Raw genomic sequence first — 26,201 nt, 5'->3', positions numbered from 1 at the left:
CATGGTAGTGCTGGGTTTTAGGGGATCTCAGTGAGCTAGTGCTGGGTTTTGTGGATTCTCAGCATGGTAGCCTGAGTTTTGGGGGCCTCAGTGCAGTAGAGCTGGTTTTAGGGGGTCTTATCGAGTTGGTGCTGGGCTTTGGAGGTTCTCAGCACAATACTGTTGGGTATCAGGCATCCCAGGGTGGTACTGCTGGGTTTTGGGGCGTCTCAGCGAGCTATTGATCTGTTTTGGAGTCTCAGTGCAGTGTTGCTTCGTTTAGGGATGTCTAATGGAGATAGTGCTGGGTTTTGAGGGGTCTCAGCATGGTGGTGCTGCATTTCATGGGTCTCAGGGTTGTAGTGCTGGGTTTGGGGGAGTCTCAGTAAGGTAATGCTGGATATTAGGGGGTCCAAGCTTGGTAGTACTGGGTTTTGAGGCATCTCAGTGTAGTAGAGCTGGGTTTTGGGGGCCTCAGGGCTGTAGTGCTGGGTTTGTGGTGGTGTCAGTGACTTAGGGTTGTGTTTTGGGGAGTTTGTGGGCTGTAGTGCTGGGCTTTGGGGGTCTCAATACGATAGTGCTTCATTTTGAAGGGTCTCACTGAGCTAGTGCTGGGTTTTGGAGGTCTCAGTGCGGTCATGCTTGGCTTAGGGGGGTCTCATAATTGTAGTGCTGGGTTTTGGGGGCCTCGGAGCTGTAGTACTGGGTTGGAGGGGGTCTTGGTGACTTACTGCTGCATTTTGGGGGGTCTGAGGGTTATAGTGCTGCAATTGGGGGTCTCAGTGCAGTAATGCTGGGTTTTGTGGTGTCTCAGCTTGGTAGTACTGGGTTTGGGGCATCTCAGGGTGGTAGTGTTGCATTGTGGGGGGGTCTCAATGAGGTAGTGGTTGGTTTGGGGGATCTCAGCATTTTAGTGCTGGGTCTGGAGGTCTCAGCACGGTAGTGCTTGGTTTTGGGAGGTCTTGAAGTATGAGAGCTTGCCTTCAGGGGTCTCAGCATTGTAGTGCTGGGGTTTGGGGGGTCTCAGCATTGTAGTGCTGGGGTTTGGGGGGTCTCCAGGCTTTAGTGCTGGGTTTGGAGGTCTCAGCATGGTAGTGCTGGGTTTTGGGCTTCTCAGAGCGGTAAGTGCTGGGTTTTGTGGGGTCTCAGCATGGTAGTGCTGGGTTTTGGAGGCCTCAGGGCTGTACTGCTGGGTTTGGGGGTTCTCAGCAACTTAGTGATGCATCTTGCGTGGTCTGAGTGCTGTAGTGCTGGGCTTGGGCGTTTCAGGGTGGAAGTGCTGGGTTTTTTTGGGGGGGGGGGTCTCACTGAGCTAGTGCTGGGTTTTGGAGGTCTCAGAGTTGTAGTGCTAGGTTGAGTGGGTCTCAATGACTTACTGCTGCATTTTGGGGGGTCTGAGGGCTGTAGTACTGCATTTTGGGGGTCTCAGTGCGCTAATGCTGGGTTTTGTGGGATCTCAGCTTGGTAGTGCTGGATTTTCGGGGTCTTATCTAGTAGTGCTGGGTTTTGAGGGGATCTCAGCATCTTAGTTCTGGGGTTTGGGGGTCTGAAGGCTGTAATGCTGGGTTATGGGGATCTCAGTGACATAGTGCTTTGTTTTCGGCAGTGTCAAGAAGGTAGTGCTGGGTTTGCAGGGGGATCTCAGCAACTTAGTTCCGGGGTTTGGGGGTCTGAAGATTGTAGTGCTGGGTTTTGGAGGTCTCAGGGTGGTAGTGCTGGGTTTTTGAGGGTCTCGCAGACATAGTGCTTGGTTTGGGGGGGTCTCCATGTGGTACTGCTGGGTTTTGGGGGGTCTCAGAGCAGTAGTTCTGAGTTTTGGGGGGTCTCAGTGACATGCTCAGTTTTGTGCAGTCTCAGCAGCATAGTGCTGGGCTTTGTGGGGTCTCAGCATGGTAGTGCTGGTTTTGGGGGGGTCTTAGCGAGCTAGTAGTGGGTTTAGGGGTCTGTGATCTAGTGCTGGGTTTTGTGGGGTCTCAGCGTGGTAGTGGTAGGTTTTGGGGGTGTCCACGCTAGAGTGCTGGGTTTGGGGGGGTCTCAGGGCTGAAGTGGTGGGTTTGTGGGATCTCAGCGACTTTGTGCTGCCTTTTGGGGCATCTGTGGTTTGTAGTGCTGGGTTTTGGCCAGTCTTAGCAAGGTAATGCTGGGTTTTGCAGGGGGTCTCAGCAACTGAGTGTTGGATTTAGGCGGGTCTCGGGGCAGTAAGGCTGGGTTTGTGAGGTCTCAGTGAGCTGGTGCTTGATTTTGTGGGTCTCAGTGCTATAGTGCTGGGTTTGGGGGGGTCTCAGTGAGCTAGTGGTCTGTTCCAGAGTCTCAGTGCAGTAGTGCTTAGTTTAGGGGTGTCTAAGTGAGGTAGTGCTCGGTTTTGACGTCTCAAGGCTGTAGTGGTGGGTTTGGGGGTTTCAATTACTTAGTGCTTTGTTTAGGGGATCTGAGGGCTTTAGTGTTGGGCTTTGGGGGTCTCAGTGCTGTAGTGCTGGGTCTTGGGAGGTCCCAGTAACATAGGGCTGGGATTTGGGGGTCTCAGTGAGCTAGCTCTGGGTGTTGGGGGTCTCAGGGCTGTAGTGGTGGATTTTGGTGGTCTCAGCAACATAGTGTTGTGTTTAGGGGGTTCTGAAGGCTGTAGTGCTGGGTTTTGGAGGTCTCAGGCCAGTATTGCTGGGTTTTGGAGGAGTCTCAGTGACTTAGTGCTTGTTTAGGGGGTCTGAGGCTTGTAGTACTGGGCTTTGGGGGTCTCAGCACGGTAGCACTACCAAAACCCAACCACTAGCTCACTGAGACCCCCTAAAACCCAATACTACCACCCTGAGATGCCCAAAACTCAGCACTAAAGCCCTCAGACCCCCCCAAAATGTAAGTCACTGAGACCCCCCCTAAACCAGCTCTGAGGCCTCCAAACCCAGCAGTACAATGCTGAGACCCGCCCTAAGCCAAGCACTACAGCACTCAGATCACACAAAATGCATCACTAAGTTGCTGAGAACCCCCAAACCAAGCTGTACAGCCCTGAGATGCCCAAAACCCAGCACTACCAAGCTGAGACTCCACAAAACCCAGCACTAAAGTGCTGAGACCCCACAAATTCCAGCACCATGTTGCTGAGACCCCATAAAACCCAGAATTACCATGCTGAGACCCCCCAAAACCCAGCACTACAGCCCTCAGACCACCCAAAACACAGCAGTAAGTCAGAGACCCCCAAAACCCAGCACTGCAGCTTGAGGACCCCAAAACCCAGCACTAGCTCAGTGAGACCCCCCCCAAAACCCAGCATTACCATAGAGACACCACAAAACCCAACACTGCAGCCCACAGACTCCCCAAAACACAACACTAAGTCACTGACATCACCACAAACCCAGCACTACAGCCCTGAGGCCCCCAAAACCCAGCTCTACTTCCCTGAGATGCCTCAAAACCCAGCACTACCGAGCTTGGACCCCCTATTATCCAGCACTACCTCAGTTAGACACCCCCCCGAAACGGAGCACTGAGACCTCCAAAACCTAGCACTATAGCCTTCAGACCCCCAAAACTCAGAACTAAGCTGCTGAGATCCCCTCAAAATTCAGCACTACCTTGCTGAGACCCCCAAAACCCAGCACTGTTGCTGACACCCCAAAACCCAGCATTAGCTTGCTGAGACCCCCAAAACCCAACACTACCACACTGAGACCCCACAAAGCTCAGGACTATGTCATTGAGACCCCCGCCCCAAACGCAGCACAAAGACACTGTGACCCCACAAATCCACCACTTCAGCCTGAGTTTTTGGGACCTCAGTGCGGAGGAGCTGGTTTTAGGGGGTCTTAGCGAGGTAGTGCTGGGCTTTGAGGGTTCTCAGTAAGCTATTGGTCTGTTTTGCGGTCTCAGTGCAGTGTTGTTTCATTTAAGGGTGTCTAAGGGAGGTAGTGCTGGGTTTTGAGGGGTCTTGAAGTATTAGGGCCTTCAGGGGTCTCAGCATGGTAATGCTGGATTTTTGGGGTCTCATCTGGTTTTAGGGGGTCTTATCGAGGTGGTACTGGGCTTTGGAGGTTCTCAGCACGATACTGTCGGGTATCGGGCATCCCAGTGTGGTAGTGCTGGGTTTTGGGGGGCCTCAGCGAGCTATTGGTCTGTTTTGGAGTCTCAGTGCAGTGTTTCGTTTAGGGGTATCTAAAGGAGGTAGTGCTGGGTATGGGGGAGTCTCAGCAAGGTAGTGCTGGATATTAGGGGGTCCAAGCTTGGTAGTGCTGGTTTTTAGGCATCTCAGTGTAGTAGAGCTGGGTTTTGGGGGCCTCAGAGCTGTAGTGCTGGGCTTTGGGGGTCTCAGTGAGGTAGTGTTTCGTTTTGAAGGGTCTCAGTGACATAGTGCTGGGTTTTGGAGGTCTCAGTGAGGTAGTGCTTGGCTTGGGGGGGGTTTCAGCATTGTAGTGCTGGGTTTTGGGGGCCTCAGAGTTGTTGTGCTGGGTTAGGGGGGTCTCAGTGCCTTACTGCTGTGTTTTGGGCCGGGATGAGGGCTGTAGTGCTACGATTGGGGGTCTCAGTGCAGTAATGCTGGGTTTTGTGGTGTCTCAGCTTGGTAGTCCTGGGTTTTGGGGTTCTCTGTGCTGTAGTGCTGGACATTAGCACTACCTTGCTAAGACCCCCAGTGTGGTAGTGCTAGGTTTTGGGGGCCTCAAAGCTGTGGTTGGGGGGGTGTCAGTGACTTTGTTCTGCACTACCAGCTGAGACCCTGAAAACCCAGCATTACCCTGCTGAGACCCCTGAAGGCAAGACCTAATACTTCAAGACGGCCCAGAACTACAGCAGAGACTGCTCAAAACCCAGCACTATGTCATTGAGACCTTCAAAACAAAGCATTACCGCCCTGAGACCCCCCAAAGCCCAGCACTACAGCCCACAAATGCCCCAAAACACAACACAACACAAAGTCACTGACATCACCACAAACCCAGCACTGCAGCCCTGAGGCCCCCAAAACCCAGCTCTACTACCCTGAGATGCCTCAAAACCCAGCACTACCTCACTTGGACCCCCTAATAACCAGCACTACCTTGCTGAGACTCCCCCAGTATTGCTGTGTTTTGGGGGTCTCAGTGCAGTAATGCTGGGTTTTATGGGGTCTCAGCTTGGTAGTGCTGGATTTTGAGCATCTCAGGGTGGTAGTGCTGGGTTTCGGGGGGGGGTGTCTCAGTAAGCTAGTGGTTGTTTTTTGGGGTCTCAGTGCTTTAGTGCTGGGTTTGGAGGTCTCAGCACGGTAGTGCTTGGTTTTGGGTGGTCTTGAAGTATTAGAGCTTGCCTTCAGGGGTCTCAGCATGGTAGTACTTGGTGTTGGAGGGTCTTGACGCGGTATTGCTGGGTTTTGCGGTGTCTCACCATAGTAGTGCTTGGGTTTTGGTGGGGGTCTGCACAGTAATGCTGAGTTTCTTAGAGTCTTAGGGATGTAGTGCTGTGTCTTTGGGGGATCTTGGCATGGTAGTGCTTGGTTTTTGGCAGTTTCAGCACGGTTGTGCTAGCTTTGGGGCTCTCAGGGCTGCAGTCCTGGGTTTTGGGGGGGTCTCACTGTAGTAGTGCTAGGTTTTGGGGTAGTCTTGTCATGGGAGTGCTGGGTTTTGGGGGGTCTCAGCAAGGTAGTGGTGGGTTTTGGATGTCTCAGGGAGGTAGTTCTGGGTTTGGGGGGTCTCAGCGTGGTAGTCCTGTGTTTTCAGGTGTGTCAATGCATTAGTGCTGGGTTTTAGGAGTCTCTGTGATGTAGTGCTGGGGTTCTCATGTCTGTTCCCCCCAGGGTTTTGGTGGGTCTCAGCTGAGTTTGGGGGGGATCTCAGATCTGTAGGGCTGGTTTTTGATGGGGTCTCAGCTAGTGGTTGGTTTTGGGGGTCTCAATGCAGGAGTGCTGAGCTTTGGGCGATTTCAGCATAGTAGTGCTGGATATTGGGGGAGGTCTCAGGACTGTAGTGCTGTGTTTTGGGGGGTCTCATCAAGTAGTGCTGTGTTTTGGGGGTATCAGTGCAGTAGTGCTTGGTTTTGAAGGATCTCATTTATGTAGTTCTGGGTTCTGTGGAGTCTCTGTAGTAGTGCTGGGCTTAGGGGGGTCTCAGCACACTAGTGCTGGACTTTGGTTGTCTCAGCAAGGTAGTGCTGGGTTTAGGGGGGTCTCAGCATGGCATTGATGTGTTTGGGGGGGTCTCAGTGCAGTAGTGTTGTGTGTTGGGAGTCTCAGGGCTCTACTGCTGGATATTGAGGGGTCTCAGCAGGGTGTTGTTAGGTTTCTGGGGTCTCAGTGTGGTAATGCAGGTTTTTCCAGGCTCTTAGGATTGTAGTGCTGCTAGGTTCACAGCAGGGAATAGTCCTTTTTTCTCTTTATAAGGTGTATTTGATGTGATTCCTTTCCCAGTGTCAGAAACAGAAGCTGAGAACAAGCAAAAGCGTTTGGGTTACTCTGTGTTGCCCCTAACCAACCGTGTGTATCGGAGTCTTGTGGCAGAGAGCAACCGGAATGGGGTTCGTGTGGACGATGTTCCAATCCAGGTAACTGCTCTGGGTCCTGCTGAGGGCTAATCAAACACTGATCCTGTGTCCTGCTGGAAGGGTTCCTTGTGTAAGAATGAGTCATGTACCACCCACCTTCCTCTCTGATCCCGTTCTGGTTTGGCCTGGGTAGCTGAAAGAACTTAGAGTGAACAGAGCCAGCCAGGAGGAGATCTCATGCAAGAGTGAGGCACAGGGTAGAGGTGCTTTGCATGGTGAGAAGAGGTGTTAGCCAGATGAAGAAAAGAGGAAGGGCTGGGGGGCTCGCTCATGGTGCATCAATGGGGGGGATAATATGATAAGCAGTACAATGAGGGCCGGGTGAGTTCACTCAGACAGAGGCAACCAGCAGAAGTCCTGGGTTCTCATCCAGGGAACAGCTCTTGGGGTGCAGGAGAAAGAGGAGGAATTGCGCCATGTGGAGTGCAGTGGGAGAACATCTGAGTGACTCTGATGTCCCTGCAGATGGACATTGAGGCTGCATAGGGCCTCTGCAGCTGGCATTTTTTCTCATGTGTTCACCACAGTGCATGGGGTCTCACAGAATTGTCTGGGGGTTTCCACAGAGGATGAAAGGTCATTATTTCCTCCTCTACCCACAGGAGTGTTTCTCTTGTCACTGCTGCCAGTTTGTCTGGTGTCTGCTAGGCCTGATCTGGGAACAATACTGTAGCGAAGTACTGGCTGAGCATGGTGTCTGGGGACAAAGCCGGGTTCTTTCAGTTACATTCATCCCCAGCAGGGACTGGTGAACCAGAGCCAGTCCCAACCAAGGCTCCTCAGATTGATCCAAACCAGCTAAATCCCTGCTTGCTCAACATATTCCTGCAGTTATTTTTCATGTTTAAGGCTGACCCCGGTAACTGCAGGGCAACTAATCCGTTACCTGCACTCTGAAAGGCTGACTTCAGCCTGCATTGACCCTGGAGTTTTTATGAGGGTGTTAACCCACCAACATGTGGTACCCGCTGCATGCTCACGGGCCTCGGCGAGCTAGGGGAAGCTATCATACGTGTCTCTTGTAACTTAACCCCACGTTAAATAATTTCTAGGGAATTCCCCTTTCATGTCCATGGACTCCCACAAAGTTCTAAGAGGCATTGAGCACCCATGATTCCCACTCATTTTTTGGGAGCTATGGCTGCTCAGCCCCTCTCTGGATTTGGCCCCTAGATGGGGAGTGTATAGCTGCTGGCACAGGGTTATCTCTGGGTGTGTGTAGTACCTGGGAGCAGGCAGTGATGCACAGACCTCACCAGCCATCTTTAGAAACAGGACCATAGAGGTGAGTGCTGGGGGGTTGACTTCTGATGTGTTATTCATTCCAGCTTATTAACTGCTTCACTGCTGGCCCTGCACACCTGTAGCCACATCCTGCCAATGGCCTGCTGGGATCCCTGTGGAGTGTCATGGCAGCCCTGGCAGCCCCAATTTCCTGGCATGTTAAGCTGCAGCAGGGAAGCAAGCAACTTCCTTGATGGCTGCTGTCCATAACAGACTGGCGCCAGCCAGCCAAAGCTATTACAGGCTGTGGGTTGCTGTAGCCATGCGAAGACTCAATGGTGTGGCACCTCATACTGGTCATCTTGGGAATTAGCTCTCCAGCATATGGAGTGCCCTCTGCAGGCTGGTGTCTCACCTGCCGCTGGCCCCGTGTCCCTCCTAGACCCTGGTGCCCTTTACTCAGGGTTCTGCCCCAGCAGTACCTCCTCGCTCTGGGTCTCCCCTCCCAGGGGAACCCCCAACACTCTAAACCCACCTTGCCTCAGTGGCTACTGCCAGTCATCATCTAACCCCCATTCACTGGGGCAGACGGCAGTCTGTAACAGCCACTTATCATGGGCAAAGGGTTAGGACCTGCTGCCTTTGCCTATCCCCAGGCTACACCTCTGTAGCCCCAGCCCTTCACCAAGGCCTGCAGCATTACCAGGCTGGAGCGCCCCAGCTCCCTTTGCCCTTCCCCAGCACTTCTCTGCTCTGCTCTGCTCTGCTTCAGGTACCTTGCTCCCAGGCAGCTAGCCCTTCCCACTCCAGAGGTAGAGTAAGGCTCCTCCTGAGCTCTTGTCTCACAGCCCTTTTATAGGGCCAGCTGTGGCCTGATTGGGCGTGGCCACAGCTGTGGCTGCTTCCCCAATCAGCCTAACTTTTCCCAGCCATAGCCCTCTCCAGGGCTGCTTTTAACCCCTGCCTACTGGAGTGGGGCAGTTGCCCCACTACAGTTGCCATCTGACACTCTGATGTTCTCAGGAGATGATGTTCTCATGTGGATTTTATTGACCTTGTCCTTCCTTGTGTTGTTTCTCCAGGGCACTAATCTGAGAACCACATCTGGTGCTGTTCCAACTGTTCAGCTCTGCATGCAGCTGATCGGCTCAGAGGTGAGGGAAGTGGGAAGGAACAGATTAACTTTAGAGGCGAGGGGCCACCTCGGTCAATGGGACTATGTGGGTGAGATTTAGTCCATTGACATGAAAGGGGAATTCCCCTTTCCCATCATGGGGAAAGGAGAATGGGATATTTTTACTTAAGACAGGACCCAGATCTATACCCCCCTGAAACAAAGGGACTTTTGGGCCTGGTTCCAAAGGCGAAACACTGGGGTTTGCTATTCCCTGCTAGGTAGCACCCGAGTGTTGGCATGCCCTATAGTTCACTCCAATGCCCTGCAAGGTTTCCACACAGATCCTCTGCCAGCTGAATGCCCATCCATCTCCTGCCCCAGTACCACCCTGGAGAAGGCTGTCCCATCCCCTGGCAGGCATGGGTGAGGAGGACAGGAGGGCAGTCATGCAGATTCCATGCCAATGGAGTTGAGACTGAATGGCACAAATAGAAACAAACTACAGGTGTCCAGGCTGCTGCCATATTGAGAGAAGGTTACATCCAGAGGCCCCTGTGAGACTTTTGGGGTTCCCCAAGGTGTCTGGGGTGAGTCACCATAGGTGCCTGGAGCACCCACAGGGAAAAATTAGTGGGTGTTCTGCACCCACCGGCAGCCAAGCTCCCCTCTTGTTATGGGCATTCCTGTGGTGGGGTGCCTACGGCAGTGGAGCAATTTTATTTAATTTCAGTGGTGAAATCCCTGAGTCCCACCCAAGGTTAGTCAAGGCTAGTTTAGTATAGGGGTGAGTTAAGTCCCGGGCCTATACTTAGCTTTCAGCAGAGAACACCCCCACCCTTTTGGTGAAGCTGGTCAGACATAGGTGTAATAGGATTGCCTGGGCGTGTCTGGGCATGCCTGTGTCACAGCCACGTGGGGACTACAGATGCAGAATTAAATAGATTTATAGTGTGTGTCCTTCTCCACTCCCCTCCTGTCTCCCAGAACTCATAAAGGAGCCATGCTGGATAACACAAGCAGGGAGATCTGACGGGCCTGGCTTAAGGAAAGGGCTGAAGCAGAGGCTCAGTCCATTGTGCTCTGCAACCGAAGGGGACAAAGGGGAGGATCCGAGAAGAGAGAATATAAAGTAAATCCCAGGCACGACCTTTGAACCGGGCTTCTGTGATGGGAAATAACATGGGTCATACAAGGGCAGAGGGGAGTTGTACTGCCCCATGGGGAGCTCACTATAGGGTGCAGCCTCGTTCCCTTGCCCCCATGTGGCTGGTTAGTAGGGTTGCCACCCATCTGGGTTTTATTGAGACAGTCCGTTTTTTGGCATCTGTGTCTGGGTGCCATTTGCCAGGTGCCCAGTTTTCAACTGGAAAGTCCAGTCAAAAAGGTGACCTGGCAGTAGGGTTGCCAACCCTCCCGGTTTCGCCAGGAGTCTCCTGGAATCTGGCTCTATGTCCCGGAGGCAACTGAAATCAAACTGGCAGATTTTAGGCTGCTAGAAGTTCAGCAGCACAGCCGGGCTAAGGCAGGCTCTCTGCCTGCCCTGGCCCTGCGCCACTCCCAGAAGTGACCAGCACGTTCCTGGCGGGGTGCGGGAACAAGAGTCTCCGCAAACTGCCTGCACCCGAGCGCTGACTCCGCAGCTCCCATTGGCCAGGAACTGCAGCCAATGGGAGCTGAGGGGGGGCGTGCCTGCAGGCAGGGGCAGCGCACGGTGCCCCCTGACCCCCAGGGCTTCAGGGACATGCTGGCCGCTTCCAGGAGCGGCACGTGGAGGTAGCAGCATGGGGAGCACCCTAACCCCGCTTACCTTGGGCGGCTCCCAGTTGGCATTGCAGCGGGGCTAAGGCAGGCTCCAACCCCACAGTTCCCATTGGCCTTAGTTCCCAGCCAATGGTAGCTGCAGAGTCGGGGCAAAGGCAGTGCACAGATACCCCTAGCCCCTCCCACCCCCCAAGGAGCCTCAGGGACATCCTGGACACTTCTGGGAGCAACACGGGGCCAGGGCAGGCAGGGAGCCTTTTGGCTTTGCATAACAGATCTTTTTAAGGTGTAATTGGAGCTTGGCCCTGACAAGGGCATGGTCAGTGTCACAATCAGTGCTATGTGTTGGTCGAACATAGTGATTGTTTCTGCGATGGATCAGGATGAGGTTAAGCTGATGCCAGTCCCTCCATGTGACCTTGCTGCGGCTGCTGGCAGCAAAATAGGTGTTCAGCTCACAAGAGGCACAAAGCTCAAGGACACTTTTAACAAATCCTTGGCCACCTTTCCAAATTGTTACTCATGGCTGCTAGGAGTGTCACACCAGTAGCAGGGATAGAACTCAGATCCTCTTGTTCCCAAAGGGGAATCGTCATTAGCTCTTAGCACTGTAGGGCCTAGGACACACAGTTGAGCATGTTTGAGCCAACCACTGGAGGGCCGTAACACACACATAGACTGGTCAATTCACTCCAGTCTTATTACCAAAATCATAGTCCAGCATCAAACTATTGCCCCTCCCCACACAAAAATGATATCCATAAAGTTAATTTGGGATGGAACCTAATGTCATTCCGTTTATTTCATTGCTATTTTCACCTGGGGAGCTGCATCACTGGGGCATGGCTGGCTGGTTTGGTACTTCGGAGTAATTACTCAGGGGGGTCAATGAAAAAGGGTCTGTGTGTGATGAATTATTCACATGGGTGTCACTAAGTGCAGAATTAATCCCTTTCCTTCCAGCTGGCTGCTGCACTAAATTATCACTCCCGGTCATGTGGGAAAATGCTGCAGAATTCATTTAGCTGATTATTGTTTTGATCTGGGAGCTGCAATTTTTTTTCTCTTCTCCCTCCTCATACCCCAGTGTCATCACCCCCTCCCCCACCCTCCCAGTAACATATGAAAGAGTCAAAGCAGGAAACAAAAAGCACCAGAGTCAGACCTGTGTTTGGAATGTTTTTATTCTTTGTCTTTTAGAAGCTTGTTTCAGCAAACAGATCCATGCAACAATGCAACTGAATGAACGTGTTGCCACTGACACAAAGGAAAAGGAGGGGTTGGAACCTCTTGGCAGGTTCAAACAATCTCAGCTTTGCGAAGCACTGATATATTTTTTATTTAACCCTTTGGAAACTACGCACATCTTCCTGAGCAACCAAGTTGGCTGGAAGTGCAGAATGGGCCAGCAGACTAAGGGTTACATTGAGTGAAAATCATGTTCATGTTGATTGAAGTGAGGGACTGAACACTAGCTAGCTGCGGGCATAGAGCTGCTGTGTAAGGTTCCTATGCCTAACGCCGCCAATGCAACTCATTCCTGACCTGCAGCCTCTCCTGCTATTCCCACACATAGCTCTGCCATTCACCTCTGTCCTGGGCTGCATCCCCAGTGCCAGGCTCCCACACAGCTAGAGCAATATACTTCAATCCTGATGTGCAGATCCTTGGCCTGTTCCACCCTTAAGCCCTTTCAGTTCCACCAAATATAGCTCTACCTGTGCATCTCTGTCCTGAGCTCCACTACTTCCCCTGCCCCTCGCAGAGCTCTGCCAAGGCACCTTCATTCTGACCTGTGCCTCTTTCCTTGCAATGCCAACACTAAATCTCTACACAGTTTTGCCAATGCACCTGCTTTGTGATGCACAACGGCCCGTATCTCTGTTGTGCTAGATTGTGCCAAACCATGTGGTAACCTTCCCAACCATGGTGGGACCAAGCTGGGGCCCCCATCCCCTCTGTGGCCCTCGTCCTGTCCCTCCTCTTCCCCCGCAGGCCCTGCCCTCAGCCAAGTCGGAATTTAGATGGAATTAGGGTTGCCAACTTTCTAATTGCACAAAAATGAGCCTTGCCCTTCTCCCTGTCCTGCCCCTTCCCTGAGGCCCTTCCCCTTCTCTGAGGCCCCACCCTCCACTCACTCCAGCCCCCTCTCTCCATCACTCGCTGTCCCCCACCCTCACTCACTGGGATGAGGCGGGGGGAGGGTGTGTGTGGGGGGAGGGCTCCAGCTGGGGGTGTGGGATATGGGGTAGGGCCAGACATGAGGGGTTCAGGGTGCAGGAGGGGTCTCCATACTGGAGAAGGGGGTTGGGGTGCAGAGGGGGTGAGGGCTCCAGCTGGAGGTGTGGGCTCTGGAGTGGGGCTGGGGCCAAGGGGGTTGGCATGTGGGAGGGGGCTCAGGGCTGGGATAGGAGGTTGGGGTGTGGAAGGGGGTGAGGGCTCTGGGAGGGAGTTTGGGTGTGGAAGGGTGTTCTGACCTGGGGAAGAGGGTTGGGGTGCAGGTGGGGGTGCAGGGTCTGGGAGGGAGTTAGGGTGCGGGCGGGGGTTCTGACCTGGGGCAAGGGGTTCGGGATGCAGGCACTTACCTCAGGTGGCTCCCGGTTGGTGGCCCAGCGGGGCTAAGGCAGGCTCCCTGCCTGCCCTGGTCCGCGCTGCTCCCGGAAGTGGGCGGCATGTCTGGACCCTAGGCTGTGGCACAAGTCAGGTAGCTCTGCACAGCGTGCACTGCCTGCGCCCACAGGCGTTGCCCCCACAGCTCCCATTGGCCACGGTTCCCAGCCAATGAGAGCTGCAGAGCTGATGCTGGGGGTGGGGCCAGCACGCAGAGCTTCCCTGATCGCCCCTGCACCTAAGGGCCAGATACGCCGGTCACTTCTGGGGAACTTCACAGAGCCAGGGTAGGCAGGGAGCCTACCTTAGCCCCGCTGTACCACCGACCAGACTTTTAATGGCTCGGTCAGCAGTGTTGATCAGGGCTGCCAGGGTCCCTTTTCGACTGGGCTTTCCAGTTGAAAACTGGACGCCTGGCAGCCCTAGCTGGACTGCGGAGTGGGCCAGGGAGCTGCAGACCCTTCACCTGCCTAAGGCATGTGTCTCCGCCCCCAGAACCCGGTGCCCAGGGCAGGTGTGGAATGTCCGCGGCTCTCCACAGCTGCCCATGTGGCTCTTACCCCGACCCTGCTCCAGCCTGCTTTGAAAGGCTGCAGACAATAGCAGACTTCAGTCTACTTGTATTTCTCTGGTGCTAGGACCTGCAAACAATGGAGATGTTTCATAGCACAGCTCACTGCTGTTCTTGAACTAATTATACCAACCAATTAGGATACAGTCATCCTCTCAGCTCCCTTTCCATCCACACATATCTCCGCACCCCAGAAAGGCAGGAGCTTACCTTTAGTGAGTAATCATAATCTTAGGGTCTGAATTTTCAGTTACCAGGTTTAGGGCCTGATCCTAGAAAGTGCTGAGCCCCTTGTAAGGGGGTGTTGAGTGCTCTCAATTCATAGAATCATAGAATATCAGGGTTGGAAGGGACCTCAGGAGGTCATCTAGTCCAACCCCCTGCTCAAAAGCAGGACCAATCCCCAATTAAATCATCCCAGCCAGGGCTTTGTCAATTCCTTTGACTTTAATGGGAGTGGAGAGGGCTCAGCACTTTGCAAGATAGGACCCTGACTGGAAAAATATGTACCGTGAGTGGAGAGCAATTGACACTATCTCAAAGTGCTATATTATATGGCTCTATCATGTTACATTAGGCCCACTAGAGTCACACCAGGGATGACTATGGTTTCATAGATATTTAGGTCAGAAGGGACCATTACGATCATCTAGTCTGACCTCCTGCACAACGCAGGCCACAGAATTTCACCCACCACTCCTGCAAAAAACCTCACACCTATATCTGTGCTATTGAAGTCCTCAAATTGTAGTTTAAAGCCTTCAAAGAGCAGTTTGGGGTAATATCTTCCAAAATAAGCTCAGATACTCTGGCAATAGGTGTGTTATAAAAATCTATTCCCCTTTGCAGGAAGGAGGCAGAGATTTGACCCTGGAAAGGGAGAAGAGCTGCAGACTCCACAAAGTCCACTAGGGACTCCGTTATTGCTATTGGTGTTATGTGGAAGGCACCCAGATACTATGGTGATGCGTGGCAGTATAAAACCAATAGATCCATCCATCCCTGAGTCTTCACTTTCAGACATGGGCAAAACCCCTAGGCCAGATCTGAGTATTTTCTCTGAATCTTTTAATAAGTTCATCTCAGGAGCTCCTCCCATGTTCATTAGCAATAAGCTCTTGGGCAGGCAGGCAGAGTTATAAGAAATGAAACTGCTTTAAATGTGCCAAAAAGCCACATGGATTGTGGATTAAAGTAACCAGAAAAAGGCCCTCTTGTTCCTGAATGAGTGTCTGCACATGGAGTTATTCTGGAATACAGTAGCTTTAAATTCACACCCTACCTTATTCCATGATAACTTTCATGTGTAGAATAGCTCTTCTTGCCAATGCTCTGCTGTGACATTCCCCTCTGGTGTTATCTGGACCGGTGATCTGCTAGGTCACTCCAATCCTCAACTCTGGGAACCAGCTTTACCCTGCTCTGCTGTGAGAACACCCACTCCCGGGCTGTTCATGCACAGCCTCTAGCATGTAAGCCGCTCCCAGCTATGTGAGTGGACGCTTTTGGCCAGCCGCTGCTTGGATTGTGCAACCGAATGACATTAGCCAATATCTCTGGTCCCAGACACAACCCTAGGAACCTCCGTCTTGCAGTGTCCAGTTATGCCCACTGGCCGCTGCAAGCTTATATGAGTTCATCAGTTTAACAGAGAAATTGATATGTACCAGGCTTGTTATCCCAAGGAGAGTCTCTGACACACTTCAAACCAAATGCACTGCTTCAGGTAGAATAAACAAACAAATGTATTAAGTGCAAAAATAGATTTTAAGTGATTATAAGTCAAAGCTCAACAAGTCAGATTTGGTCAAATGAAATAAAAGCAGAACGCATTCTAAGCTGATCTTAACACTTTCAGTGCCCTTACCAACATAGATGCTTCTCAACACAGACTGGCTGGTTGCCCTTCAGCCAGACTCTCCCCTTTGATCAGCGCTTCAGTCACTTGGTGGTGGTGTTGGTAGATGGAGGTGGAAGAGAGAAAGACACCATGACAAATGTCTCTCCCTTTTATCATGTCCTTTCTTCCCTCTTGGCTTTGTGTCGTCGTCCCCGCCCCCCGAGTCAGGTGAGCATTACCTCATTATAGTCCCAAACTGACCAAGGGAAGGAGGGTGACTCACCTGAGAGTCCAACAGATCCTTTGTTGCTGCCTAGGACAGTGTCCTTTGTTCCTGTGAGGCTGGGCTGGGTTTGTCCCATACATGTCCTGATGAGGTGTGAACTGCCCCTCTGCTCTTGGACAGTTTTGCTTGGGCCTCTGCTCCTGGAGAGTTTTTGCCTGGGCTTGTTTTAAGACATGAGGACACATTTTCAGCCTGACAACTATATACATGAAATTACAACCTGTAGCATTACTATAATAACAATGCTCAGTGCATCATGAGCCTTCCGAAGACACCCGACATGACAGACTTTGCATTGGATACCACACAATCATACTATAAAGATGAGCATGGGGGTGCAGGGTGTTCCCCCTGAGGTACAAAGTGTTACATCTGCTCAGTCTCCCCTCAGCCAGCCCCAAGTTGGTCCACAGAGTTGCCCCAGTAGATCCTAAACTGTGAATTTAAACTGATGCAACCCTCTATGCAGATATTCTGATTTCAGTTGAGCATAAGCTTTCATTAGCTACAGCTCACTTCATTGGATGCATGTAGTGGAAAATACAGTGGGGAGATTTTATATACACAGAGAACATGAAACAATGGGTGTTACCATACACACTGTAACAAGAGTGATCAGGTAAAGTGAGCTATTACCAGCAGGAGAGCGGGGTGGGGGGGGACTTTGTAGTGGTAATCAAAGTGGGCCATTTCCAGCAGTTGACAAGAACGTGTGAGGAACAGTATGGGGGGAAATAAACATGGGGAAATAGTTTTACTTTGTGTAATGACACATCCACTCCGAGTCTATTCAAGCCTAAGTTAATTGTATTCAGTTTGCAAATTAATTCCAATTCAGCAGTCTCTCATTGGACTGTTTTTGAAGTTTTTCTGTTGAAGAATTGCCACTTTTAGGTCTGTAATCGAGTGACCAAAGAGATTAAAGTGTTCTCCGACTGGTTTATGAATATTATAATTCTTGACATCTGATTTGGGTCCATTTATTCTTTTACGTAGAGACTGTCCAGTTTGGCCAATGTACATGGCAGAGGGGCATTGCTAGCACACAATGGCATAAATCACATTGGTAGATGTGCAGGTGAACAAGCCTCTGATCGTGTGGCTGATGTGATTAGGCCCTATGATGGTGTCCCCTGAATAGATATGTGGACACGGTTGGCAACGGGCTTTGTTGCAAGCATAGGTTCCTGGGTTAGTGTTTTTGTTGTGTGGTGTGTGGTTGCTGGTGAGTATTTGCTTGAGGTTGGAGGGCTGTCTGTAAGCAAGGACTGCCCTGTTTTCCAAGATCTGTGAGAGTGATGGGTCGCCCTTCAGAATAGGTTGTAGATCCTTGATGATGCGTTGGAGAGGTTTTAGTTGGGGGCTGAAGGTGATGGCTAGTGGTGTTCTGTCATTTTCTTTGTTGGGCCTGTCCTGTCCTGTCCTGTAGTAGGTAACTTCTGGGTACTCTTCTGGCTCTGTCAATCTGTTTCTTCACTTCAGCAGGTGGGTATTGTAGTTGTAAGAACGCTTGATAGATATCTTGTAGGTGTTTGTCTCTGTCTGAGGGGTTGGAGCAAATGTGGTTGTATTGTAGAGCTTGGCTGTAGACAATCGATTGTGTGGTGTGGTCTGGATGAAGGCTGGAGACATGTAGGTAAGCATAACAGTGAGTAGGTTTCTGGTATAGGGTGGTGGTTATGTGACCATCGCTTATTAGCACCGTAGTGTCCAGGAAGTGGATCTCGTGCGTGGACTGGTCCAGGCTGAGGTTGATGGTGGGATGGAAATTGTTGAAATCATGGTGGAATTCCTCAAGGGCTTCTTTTTCATGGGTCCAGATGATGAAGATGTCATCAATATAGTGCAAGTAGAGTAGGTGCATTAGGGGACGAGAGCTGAGGAAGCGTTGTTCTAAGTCAGCCATAAAAATGTTGGCATACTGTGGGTCGAATCCGGAGTAGAGGGCGGGCCCAGGTTCCCCCCAAATCCTCCCAACTCCTGGCCAGACACAGGAGGAGTCTATCTGAACTGTGGGTTCAGAAAAATGGCCAAGCTGAGGGCTGCCGTGAAGCTCCAAGGTGAGCAAATCCGCTAATAAGCACAAGACCCACCAAGGTAGAGCAGGAACTTTGTCACAACTGGTGATAGAAGTGGGATCTGCTGTCCACAGCGTAGCGGAAGAAGGAGGGTGTTTGGAAGGAAGAAAAAAAAAAGGAAGAGGGTCTATTTTTATTTTTTTCACCACAATGGAGGAGGTAAGTGCAGGCACTGATACAAGCCGTGGCTGCCCAGCAGGAGGCTACTCGTGTCCAGGCAGCCACCCAACAGGAGGCAGTGTGGCTGCAGCAAGAGACTAATCGCCTGCTGATGGACCAGGCTGCTTAAGACGGGGCTATGTTGCGGGAACTGGTAAACCAGGTAAAGGCCCTTACAGAGCTGAACCGCGGCCATGATGGGACGGAGATCATGCGGGCCAGCAATTGGCTGCAGAAAATGATGCGGGAGGATGAGGTAGAGGCATACCTCCTGGCCTTTGAGAGGACAGCCCTGTGGGAGGCTTGGCCCCGAGAACAGTGGTCTGGCATCCTCACTCCATTCCTGTGTGGGGAGGCCCAGAAGGCCTACTATGATTTGCCTTAAGAGGCTGCGGCAGAGTACCCCCAGCTGAAAGCAGAGATCCTGGCCAGATCTGGGGTAACGACCGCAGTGTGGGCCCAGCGATATCATGAGTGGAGGTACCAGGAAAACAAAATCCCGCGGTCCCAATTATATGACCTCACCCATCTCGCACGAAAGTGGTTACAAACTGAGTCCCGGAGTCCAGCAGTGATACTAAAGGTTCTGGTCATCGACTGGTACATGAGAGGACTACCTCCAGACCTTCGCGCCTGGGTAAGCCAGAACGAACCCTCCACCTATGACGAGGTTGTCGCGCTGGTAGAAAGGCGAAGGACGGTGAGGGAGCTGATCCGACCAGTTAAGGAAGAAGCACCCCAGGTTAAACTAGCAGCACCAAGCCCTAGAGCTCAGTTGACTGGGCCACCAGGAGAACCTAGGTGGAAAAAGAGAAGGGCTGAAGGCCCACCAGAAGCCACAAAGAGTCGGAGCACTGAGGGGGAAGAGGATCGTGATGTTAAACTACCCAAACCAAGAGACCGGGGAATGCCTAGGGCTCCATACAGATGTTATGCCTGAGGGGAGTGGGGACACATAGCTGCACAGTGTCCCAAGCCGAGGAGCCTTGCAGTGTAACCTGGGGAACTGGGCAGACCCATGCTCCCTAATCCACCTTGTGGGGGTCTCACTAACCCCACATGTGTACACTAGATCAGTGAAGCTAAATGGGGTAGAGACCACAGCACTAGTTGATTCGGGGAGTGCTATCACGCTTGTCTCGAGGAAGCTCGTGAAGCGTAGTCAGCTGTTGTGGGCTAAGCATACAGGGATAACATGCGTCCATGGGACAGTTGGTTATTACCCCACCATCCCAGTAAAAATTGAGATTCAGAGGAACACTACTGAGTTAGCAGCAGGTGTAGTCCCTAAACTCCCATACCCAGTGCTCATAGGGAGGGACTTCCCAGGGTTTGGAGACTTACTCCCGGTAGGGGAATTGGAGAAAGGGGGAAGCCCTGAAAGTAGTGAGGCATCCACAGTAGACTGTCAACCCCCAATCTTCTCTGAAATATCCCCAGATTTGTTCTCCACTCCCAGACAGTGTAGAAAGACAAAAAGGGAAAGAAGGGCAGCTAAGGCCTTGGGAACCCGAATACTGGCCCAAAGCCAGAGGGTCGCTCTCGTAGGTAGGCAGACCTGAGCAGCTGAAAAGGAGGCCACCCAGGAGGAAGAAGCACCCGAGTCTGACCCACACTCTAATGCCTCTGAACCAGTAGAGGCAACAGAGACTGACCCCCTAGATCTCGGGCAGATTATCCCCGGGATAGGAAATTTTGGAAGGGACCAGGCTGAAGATCCAAGGTACGACAACATTAGGAAGGAGGTGACCGAAATAGATGGGGTCCCCATGGAAGGGAAAACCCATGGACCAGGGCCTTACATCATAATGAAGAAGAATCTCTTACACCGAGTTGCACCAGTACAGGGGCAGAAGGTACAGCAGATCTCAGTACCTAAAAACACCAGAATGCTGTATTAAGTCTGGCCCATAATCATCTTTTTGGGGGGCATTTTGGGGTAGAGAAGACCCTGGCACGGGTCCTGCGACGATTCTTCTGGCCCGGAGTACATGAAGAAGTGGGAGGTACTGTGCGTCCTGCCCAGAGCGTCAGCTGCACAGTCCCCGTCCCCACTTGAGGGCACCTTTAATGCCCCTTCCTATCAGAGAGGTCCCCTTTGAGCGAATAGCCATGGATGTAGTGGACCCCTGAAGAAGACAGCCTGGGACAACCAATATATACTTGTCATTCTGGACTATGCTACTCGGTACCCAGAAGCCGTCCCCCTGTGGAACACGGCCTCTAAAATGATAGCAAAAGAGTTGGTGGGGATCTTTGCCCGAGTGGGGCTATCAAAGGAGATATTAACAGACCAAGGTACCCCATTTATGTCGAAGCTAATGAAGGACTTTTGTACACTTCTCCATATACATACCCTGCGAACTTCAGTCTATCATCTGCAGACCGATGGACTGGTAGAAAGTTTTAACCAAACCCTCAAGGCAATGATAAGGAAAGTGGTAAGTCGAGACGGGAAGGATTGGGACACCCTACTACCCTACCTTATGTTTGCAATCCGGGAGGTACCTCAGGCCTCAACTGAGTTTTCCCTCTTTGAATTATAATATGGACGCCACCCCCATGGCATACTAGATATTGCAAAAGAAATCTGGGAAGAGGAACCCAATAAGGGGAGAAATATAATTGATCATGTGTTCCAGATGCGAGAACGGATAGGCCGGGTCACCCCTATTGTATGGGAACATTTGGAAAAGGTGCAGGAGGCCCAGCAAACCCATTACAATCGCCAGGCAAAAGTCCGACATTTCTAACCAGGGGATCGGGTGATGGTGTTGGTACCCACGGCAGAAAGCAAGCTTTTGGCCCAATGGCAGGGGCCCTATGAGGTGCTTGAACCCGTGGGGGAAGTAACCTACAAGGTGCGGCAACCAGGACGCCAGAAACAAGATCAAAGTTATCACATTAACCTCTTAAAGCCTTGGCACCAACGAGAGGCGTGTGCAGTGGCCCAAGAGACCCCGATCCAGGGAAATAACATGCAGGAGCAGATCAGGATATCCACTGATCTGACCCCAAACCAGAAGAAGGAGGTAACTGAGATGATCAACCAATACCAAGATGTGTTTTCAACCAAACCAGGCCGGACCACCAAAGCATATCACCACATTATCACAGACCCTGGGGCAAAGGTAACTTTAAGGCCTTATTGGGTCCCAGCAGCAAAAAGGGAGGAGATCAAGGCAGAGGTAAAAAGGATGTTGGAGCTGGGAGTCATCGAAGAGTCCCACAGTCAGTGGTCAAGCCCGATTGTGTTGGTGCCCAAACTCAATGGCACCACTAGGTTTTGTAATGACTTTCGCCGGCTGAATGAGATATCCAAATTCGATGCATACCCCATACCTAGTATCGATGAGTTAGTTGACCGCCTGGGCAATGCCCGATATTTGACCACCCTTGATTTAACAAAGGGATACTGGCAGATTCCCCTTGCCAAAGATGCGAAAGAAAAGACAACATTCTCTACACCAGAGGGTCTGTTTCAATATACTGTTCTTCCTTTTGGACTGCATGGGGCACCTGCCACCTTCCAGCATCTTATGGACAAGCTCCTACGGCCCCATACCAGTTATGCAGCGGCATACCTGGATGATGTGGTTATTCACACCCCCGACTGGGAAACCCACTTAGGAAAGGTGGAAGCGGTTCTGGACACGCTAAGACGGGCTGGCCTCACAGCCAACCCAGCCAACTGTGCTATAGGGCTAGCCGAGGCTAAATACCTTGGCTACATTGTAGGAAGGGGCACGGTCAAGCCCCAACTAAACAAACTAGAGGCTATCCAAAATTGGCCCTGGCCGAATCGGAAAAAGCAAGTCTGGGCATTCCTGGATGTGGTGGGGTACTACCGACAGTTTATTCCCCATTTTGCTACCAGAGCGAGTCCCCTGACAGACCAGATAAAAGCCCAGGGTCCAGACATGGTGAAGTGGACAGATGCCGCAGAGAAAGCCTTCATGGATCTACAGCGAGCCCTCTGGTGCTTATAGCCCCAGACTTCAACAAAGAATTGATTTTACAAACAGATGCATCTGAAGTAGGATTGGGAGCTGTCCTATCGCAGATGGTTGGAGATGAAGAACACCCAATCCTCTACCTCAGCAGGAAACTCCTCCTGAGAGAGCAGAAGTATGCCGTGGTTGAAAGAGAGTGCCTAGCTGTGAAATGGGCCATGGAAACATTACATTATTACCTTCTGGGACGACGGGTTACCCTTGTGACCAACCATGCACCCCTCCAGTGGATGCAGCAAAATAAAGAGAAGAACACAAGGGTGACCAGATGGTTCCTGTCCCTACAACCTTTCCAATTCACCATACAACACCGGGGAGAAAGCCACCATGACAATGCAGATGGCTTGTCACGAGTACACTGCCTGATGTCCCAAGTTTCCCAACCCCATAGTGTTGAGCAGAGGGGGGGGATATGTGACAGGTTCGGGCCAGATGGCTATAGGAGAGTAATTTTTTTTTTTTGAAGCAGAAAAGAATTTTATTTGTGTAACACTTACAAAAAATCACCAAAGAGAATAAAGCAAAACTATGCAACAAAACAAAGCAAACAGAAGGTATAACACAGCAGCCTTCAGGAGGGAGAAGTGTTCAGGCTAGCCTGGGCCCAGAGCGGGGGGGCTTCCTCGACACTCATGGTCTTCCACCCTCTCGAGTTACCTAGTGCCACGCCCAGTGTCACCGATTATTCCTCTCCTGAGAGTGCCCGACAAGATGGGCACGGCTGCGGGGTGGGTGGTTTGGGGGTGGGGGGGGGGTGTACACCCATGTGTTATAGGACCCCTCCTAGGTGACAGTGATGATGGTATCCACAGCGGCAATGGCTGGGGCTGGGGTCTCTCGCTCTTCCTCTCAATCAAAGGGTCAGGCGGAGGGAACCAGACGGGGTCACCGAGCAGAGAACCTCAGACAGCGCCCACTGCTCCTCAAAGGCGTCAAGGGAGTCGGTGGACGCCGCCCAGAGGAACTCTGCCCGGATATGTGAATGTACTGAGGATTGGAAAACGGCCCTACAATCGCAGGACACTTCATTAGCCAACCTCCCCTCTCTGGTTTTATAAATGGCTGTTTTAGCTAGAGCCAGGAGGAGGTTAACCAGGAGATCTCGCGATTTTGTGGGGCCACGGATGGGGAGTGTGTAGATAAAAAGATGAGGGGAGAAGTGTAGCCAAAAGCGTAATAAAATATTCGTGAGGAGCCGGAAAAGGGGCTGCAATCTGGTACACTCTAAATATACGTGTGGCAGGGTTTCCCTCACATTGTAAAAAGGGCAAGTATCAGGGATGGGGGTGAACCATGTCAAAAACACGCCCGTGCTCATTGCTCCATGAAGAAGCCATCAACTAATATCCCCGACGGGCCTCGGGACCAAGGTGGAATACAGGCTGGCCCACCGAGGTTGCTCACCCTCCAAAGGTGGCAGGAGGTCCCGCCACTTTGTATCGGGGCGGGACACCAGGGTGTGGGCGTGAAGGGTGTGAAGCATGAGTGTGTATAAATATTTCTGTGGTGCAATTTGGAAGCTGACCGGCTGCATTTCATGCAGCCGGCTTGCAGTGAAAGGGTGAGGGGTTTGTTGCGATCTACAGGGTAGGGGCGCAATTGAAAGGTCTGGCGGGCCTGGGGTAGAGGGTGGGCGGGGTGCGCCCTCGTGCAGGGCTCAATTAAGATAAGCCCGAGCAGCGGGCATCAAGGCGGCCTTCACCTCCTGAAGTACGCGCCGGGGGGTACGAGGTCTGGAGAGCCCCATGCACCGGGCGAGCGTCAGGGGATCCAGCCAGTCTCCCTGGTCGTAGTCCAGGAGGTCTCCGACTCTCGTGACTTCCGCCAGGACCAAACTCTGGCACAACGAGCAGGACTCTGCCACCTGCACACGGAGCTGGGGGTTGTGTAGCAGGGGCTCTGTGAGGAGATCTGCTCCTATGGTGGCTGCCAAGGACCTGGTCGTTGAGAACAGTTTCCAGGTCCGGAGGAGGTCCTGGTAGAAGTCCGGCAGCCCGGAGAGGTCTCGCGGAAAACCTCTCGGACAGAGATAAAAGAGCTTCCGATCGTATCGGAGCCCTTGGAAGCGGCGCAGGAAGGCGTGTGCCAATATGCTCCACGTCGAACTACCTGCACTATAAAGGAGCCTCTGCAGGGCCTGGAGGCGGAAGACACGGACCTGAGTGTGCAGACACTTCAGGCCCTGCCCTCCTTCCTTCAGGGGTAGATGAAGAACCCCAACAGGGGCCCAGTGCATTCCTGACGAAAAGAACTCTAGAATCGATGTCCGGAGGTTGGTCAGGAAACCCGGGGCCGGAACAAGGGTGTTGAGCCGGTACCAGAGCGTGGACAGGACTAGTTGGTTAAGCACCAGTGCTCTCCCTCGGAGGGAGAGACATTGGAGTAGCCACGTCCATTTCCGGATCCGCTCTATCACCCCGCCCTCTAAATTTTGCCAGTTCTCCGGCGGGGAAGGGTGCGTGGCAGAAAGGTAAACGCCTAGGTAGAGCAGTGGACCCGCACTCCACCGGATGGTCTGAAGCGCGGGTGGGAGGGAGCTCACCTGCTGCCAGTCCCCCACCGCCAAGCCAGAGCTCTTGACCCAGTTGACTCGGGCAGAGGAGGCTCCCGAGTAGATGGCCTGGCAAGCCTCCACCCACGACAAGTCGCCCGGGTCCTGGACCATGAGGAGCATGTCATCGGCGTACGCCGACAGGACCAGCCGCAGCTCCAGCTCCCATAGCACCAACCCTGTCAACCTCCTGCGGAGGAGACAGAGGAAGGGCTCAATCGCCAGAGTGTACAGCTGGCCCGAGAGGGGGCACCCCTGCCGCACTCCTTGCCCGAAGCTGACCGGCTCGGTCAGGGTCCAGTTGAGCCTAACCAAACACTCCGCGGAGGCGTACAGCACCCGGAGAAAGCTCACAAACTGAGGTCCGATTCCAAACGCCTGCAGAGTGCTCAGGAGGTACTCATGGTCTACTCTATCGAACACCTTCTCCTGATCGAGAGACAGGAGGGCGAACAACAGACCGTCTCTACGCCCGAGTTCCAAAAGGTCTCGGACTAGAAATAAGTTGTCAAAAATGCTGCGACCCGGGACAGTATAGGTCTGGTCTGGGTGGATCACGTCTGCCATCACAGACCCTAGCTGCAGGGAGATTGCTTTCGCTACGATTTTGTAGTCCATGCTAAGGAGTGAGACGGGACGCCAGTTTCGTAAATCGCGGAGGTCCCCCTTCTTTGGCAACAAGGCGAGCACTGCTCGCCTGCACGAAAGAGGGAGGACCCCGCCCTGCAAAGACTCAGCCCAGACAGTGGCTAGGTCTGGGCCAAGGAAGTCCCAGAATGCGCGGTAGAACTCCACGGTCAGCCCGTCCATGCCCGGAGATTTATTGGTGGGCATGCGACAGAGGGCTTCCGAGAACTCGGCCAGGGTGAGAGGCAGCTCCTTTTTTGAGGAGATACATTATGTAGGTGAATTTGCCTGGTCCCTTCTTAACTGGCATGCACCAAAATGTAAGCATGGGCTGATGTGGGCAATGGAGTGGTTTTCATTTGCCCTTGTAAAGGCTGAATGATGGGGTCAAACAGCTGCAGTTTCATGGAGCCCTCTCTCTCTGTAGCCAAACGGAATCTAGCCACCATTTGTATTTCTCCCACCCAGATGTCAGGAGAGAGGAGATTTGCCAAGTGAATCTTTCTCTTTACATTTTCTCCTCTGAACCATTTTATGCAGAAGGCCATACATTTCAACACAGCTAAATTTTTAATCTGGGCATCTGCATTCCGCAAAACACGCTGACCCAGATCTTCAGCTGGTATAAACCAATGAAGCTCCACTGACCTCAGTGCATCTACGCCGATGTACAACATCTAAGGATCTGGCCTTGTACATCTATTTCACAAATGCTTAGCAGTTCTGTGGATGCTATTGGGGCAGAGCTGGCCCAGGTTTGGCTTTAGATCCTGAAATCAATTAGGCCTGTGATGAACCAGTGTACACAGTAGTAGTGTTGTCTAGACATCTTGCTTTTCAAGAAATATGACTCAACTCCCTCGGGACACCAGCATTTC

General features: G+C 52.2%; 1 protein-coding gene across 1 annotated transcript in view; it reads left to right on the top strand.

Moving 5' to 3' along the window:
- Window positions 1-26,201, top strand: part of LOC125644039 (coiled-coil domain-containing protein 33-like) — a 332,624-nt gene that overhangs the window by 167,385 nt on the left and 139,038 nt on the right. Inside the window, exons 8-9 of the mRNA XM_075133319.1 lie at window positions 6,353-6,486; window positions 8,793-8,864. Of these exons, the coding sequence (XP_074989420.1) occupies window positions 6,353-6,486; window positions 8,793-8,864 (206 nt within the window). The remainder of the gene's footprint in view (window positions 1-6,352; window positions 6,487-8,792; window positions 8,865-26,201) is intronic.

This window comes from Caretta caretta, chromosome 10 (genome assembly GCF_965140235.1).
Source record: "Caretta caretta isolate rCarCar2 chromosome 10, rCarCar1.hap1, whole genome shotgun sequence".
In the NCBI taxonomy this organism is placed as follows: domain Eukaryota; kingdom Metazoa; phylum Chordata; order Testudines; family Cheloniidae; genus Caretta; species Caretta caretta.
Note: the sequence above shows the minus strand (reverse complement) of the source record. Positions and strands in the feature narration are given on the sequence as shown.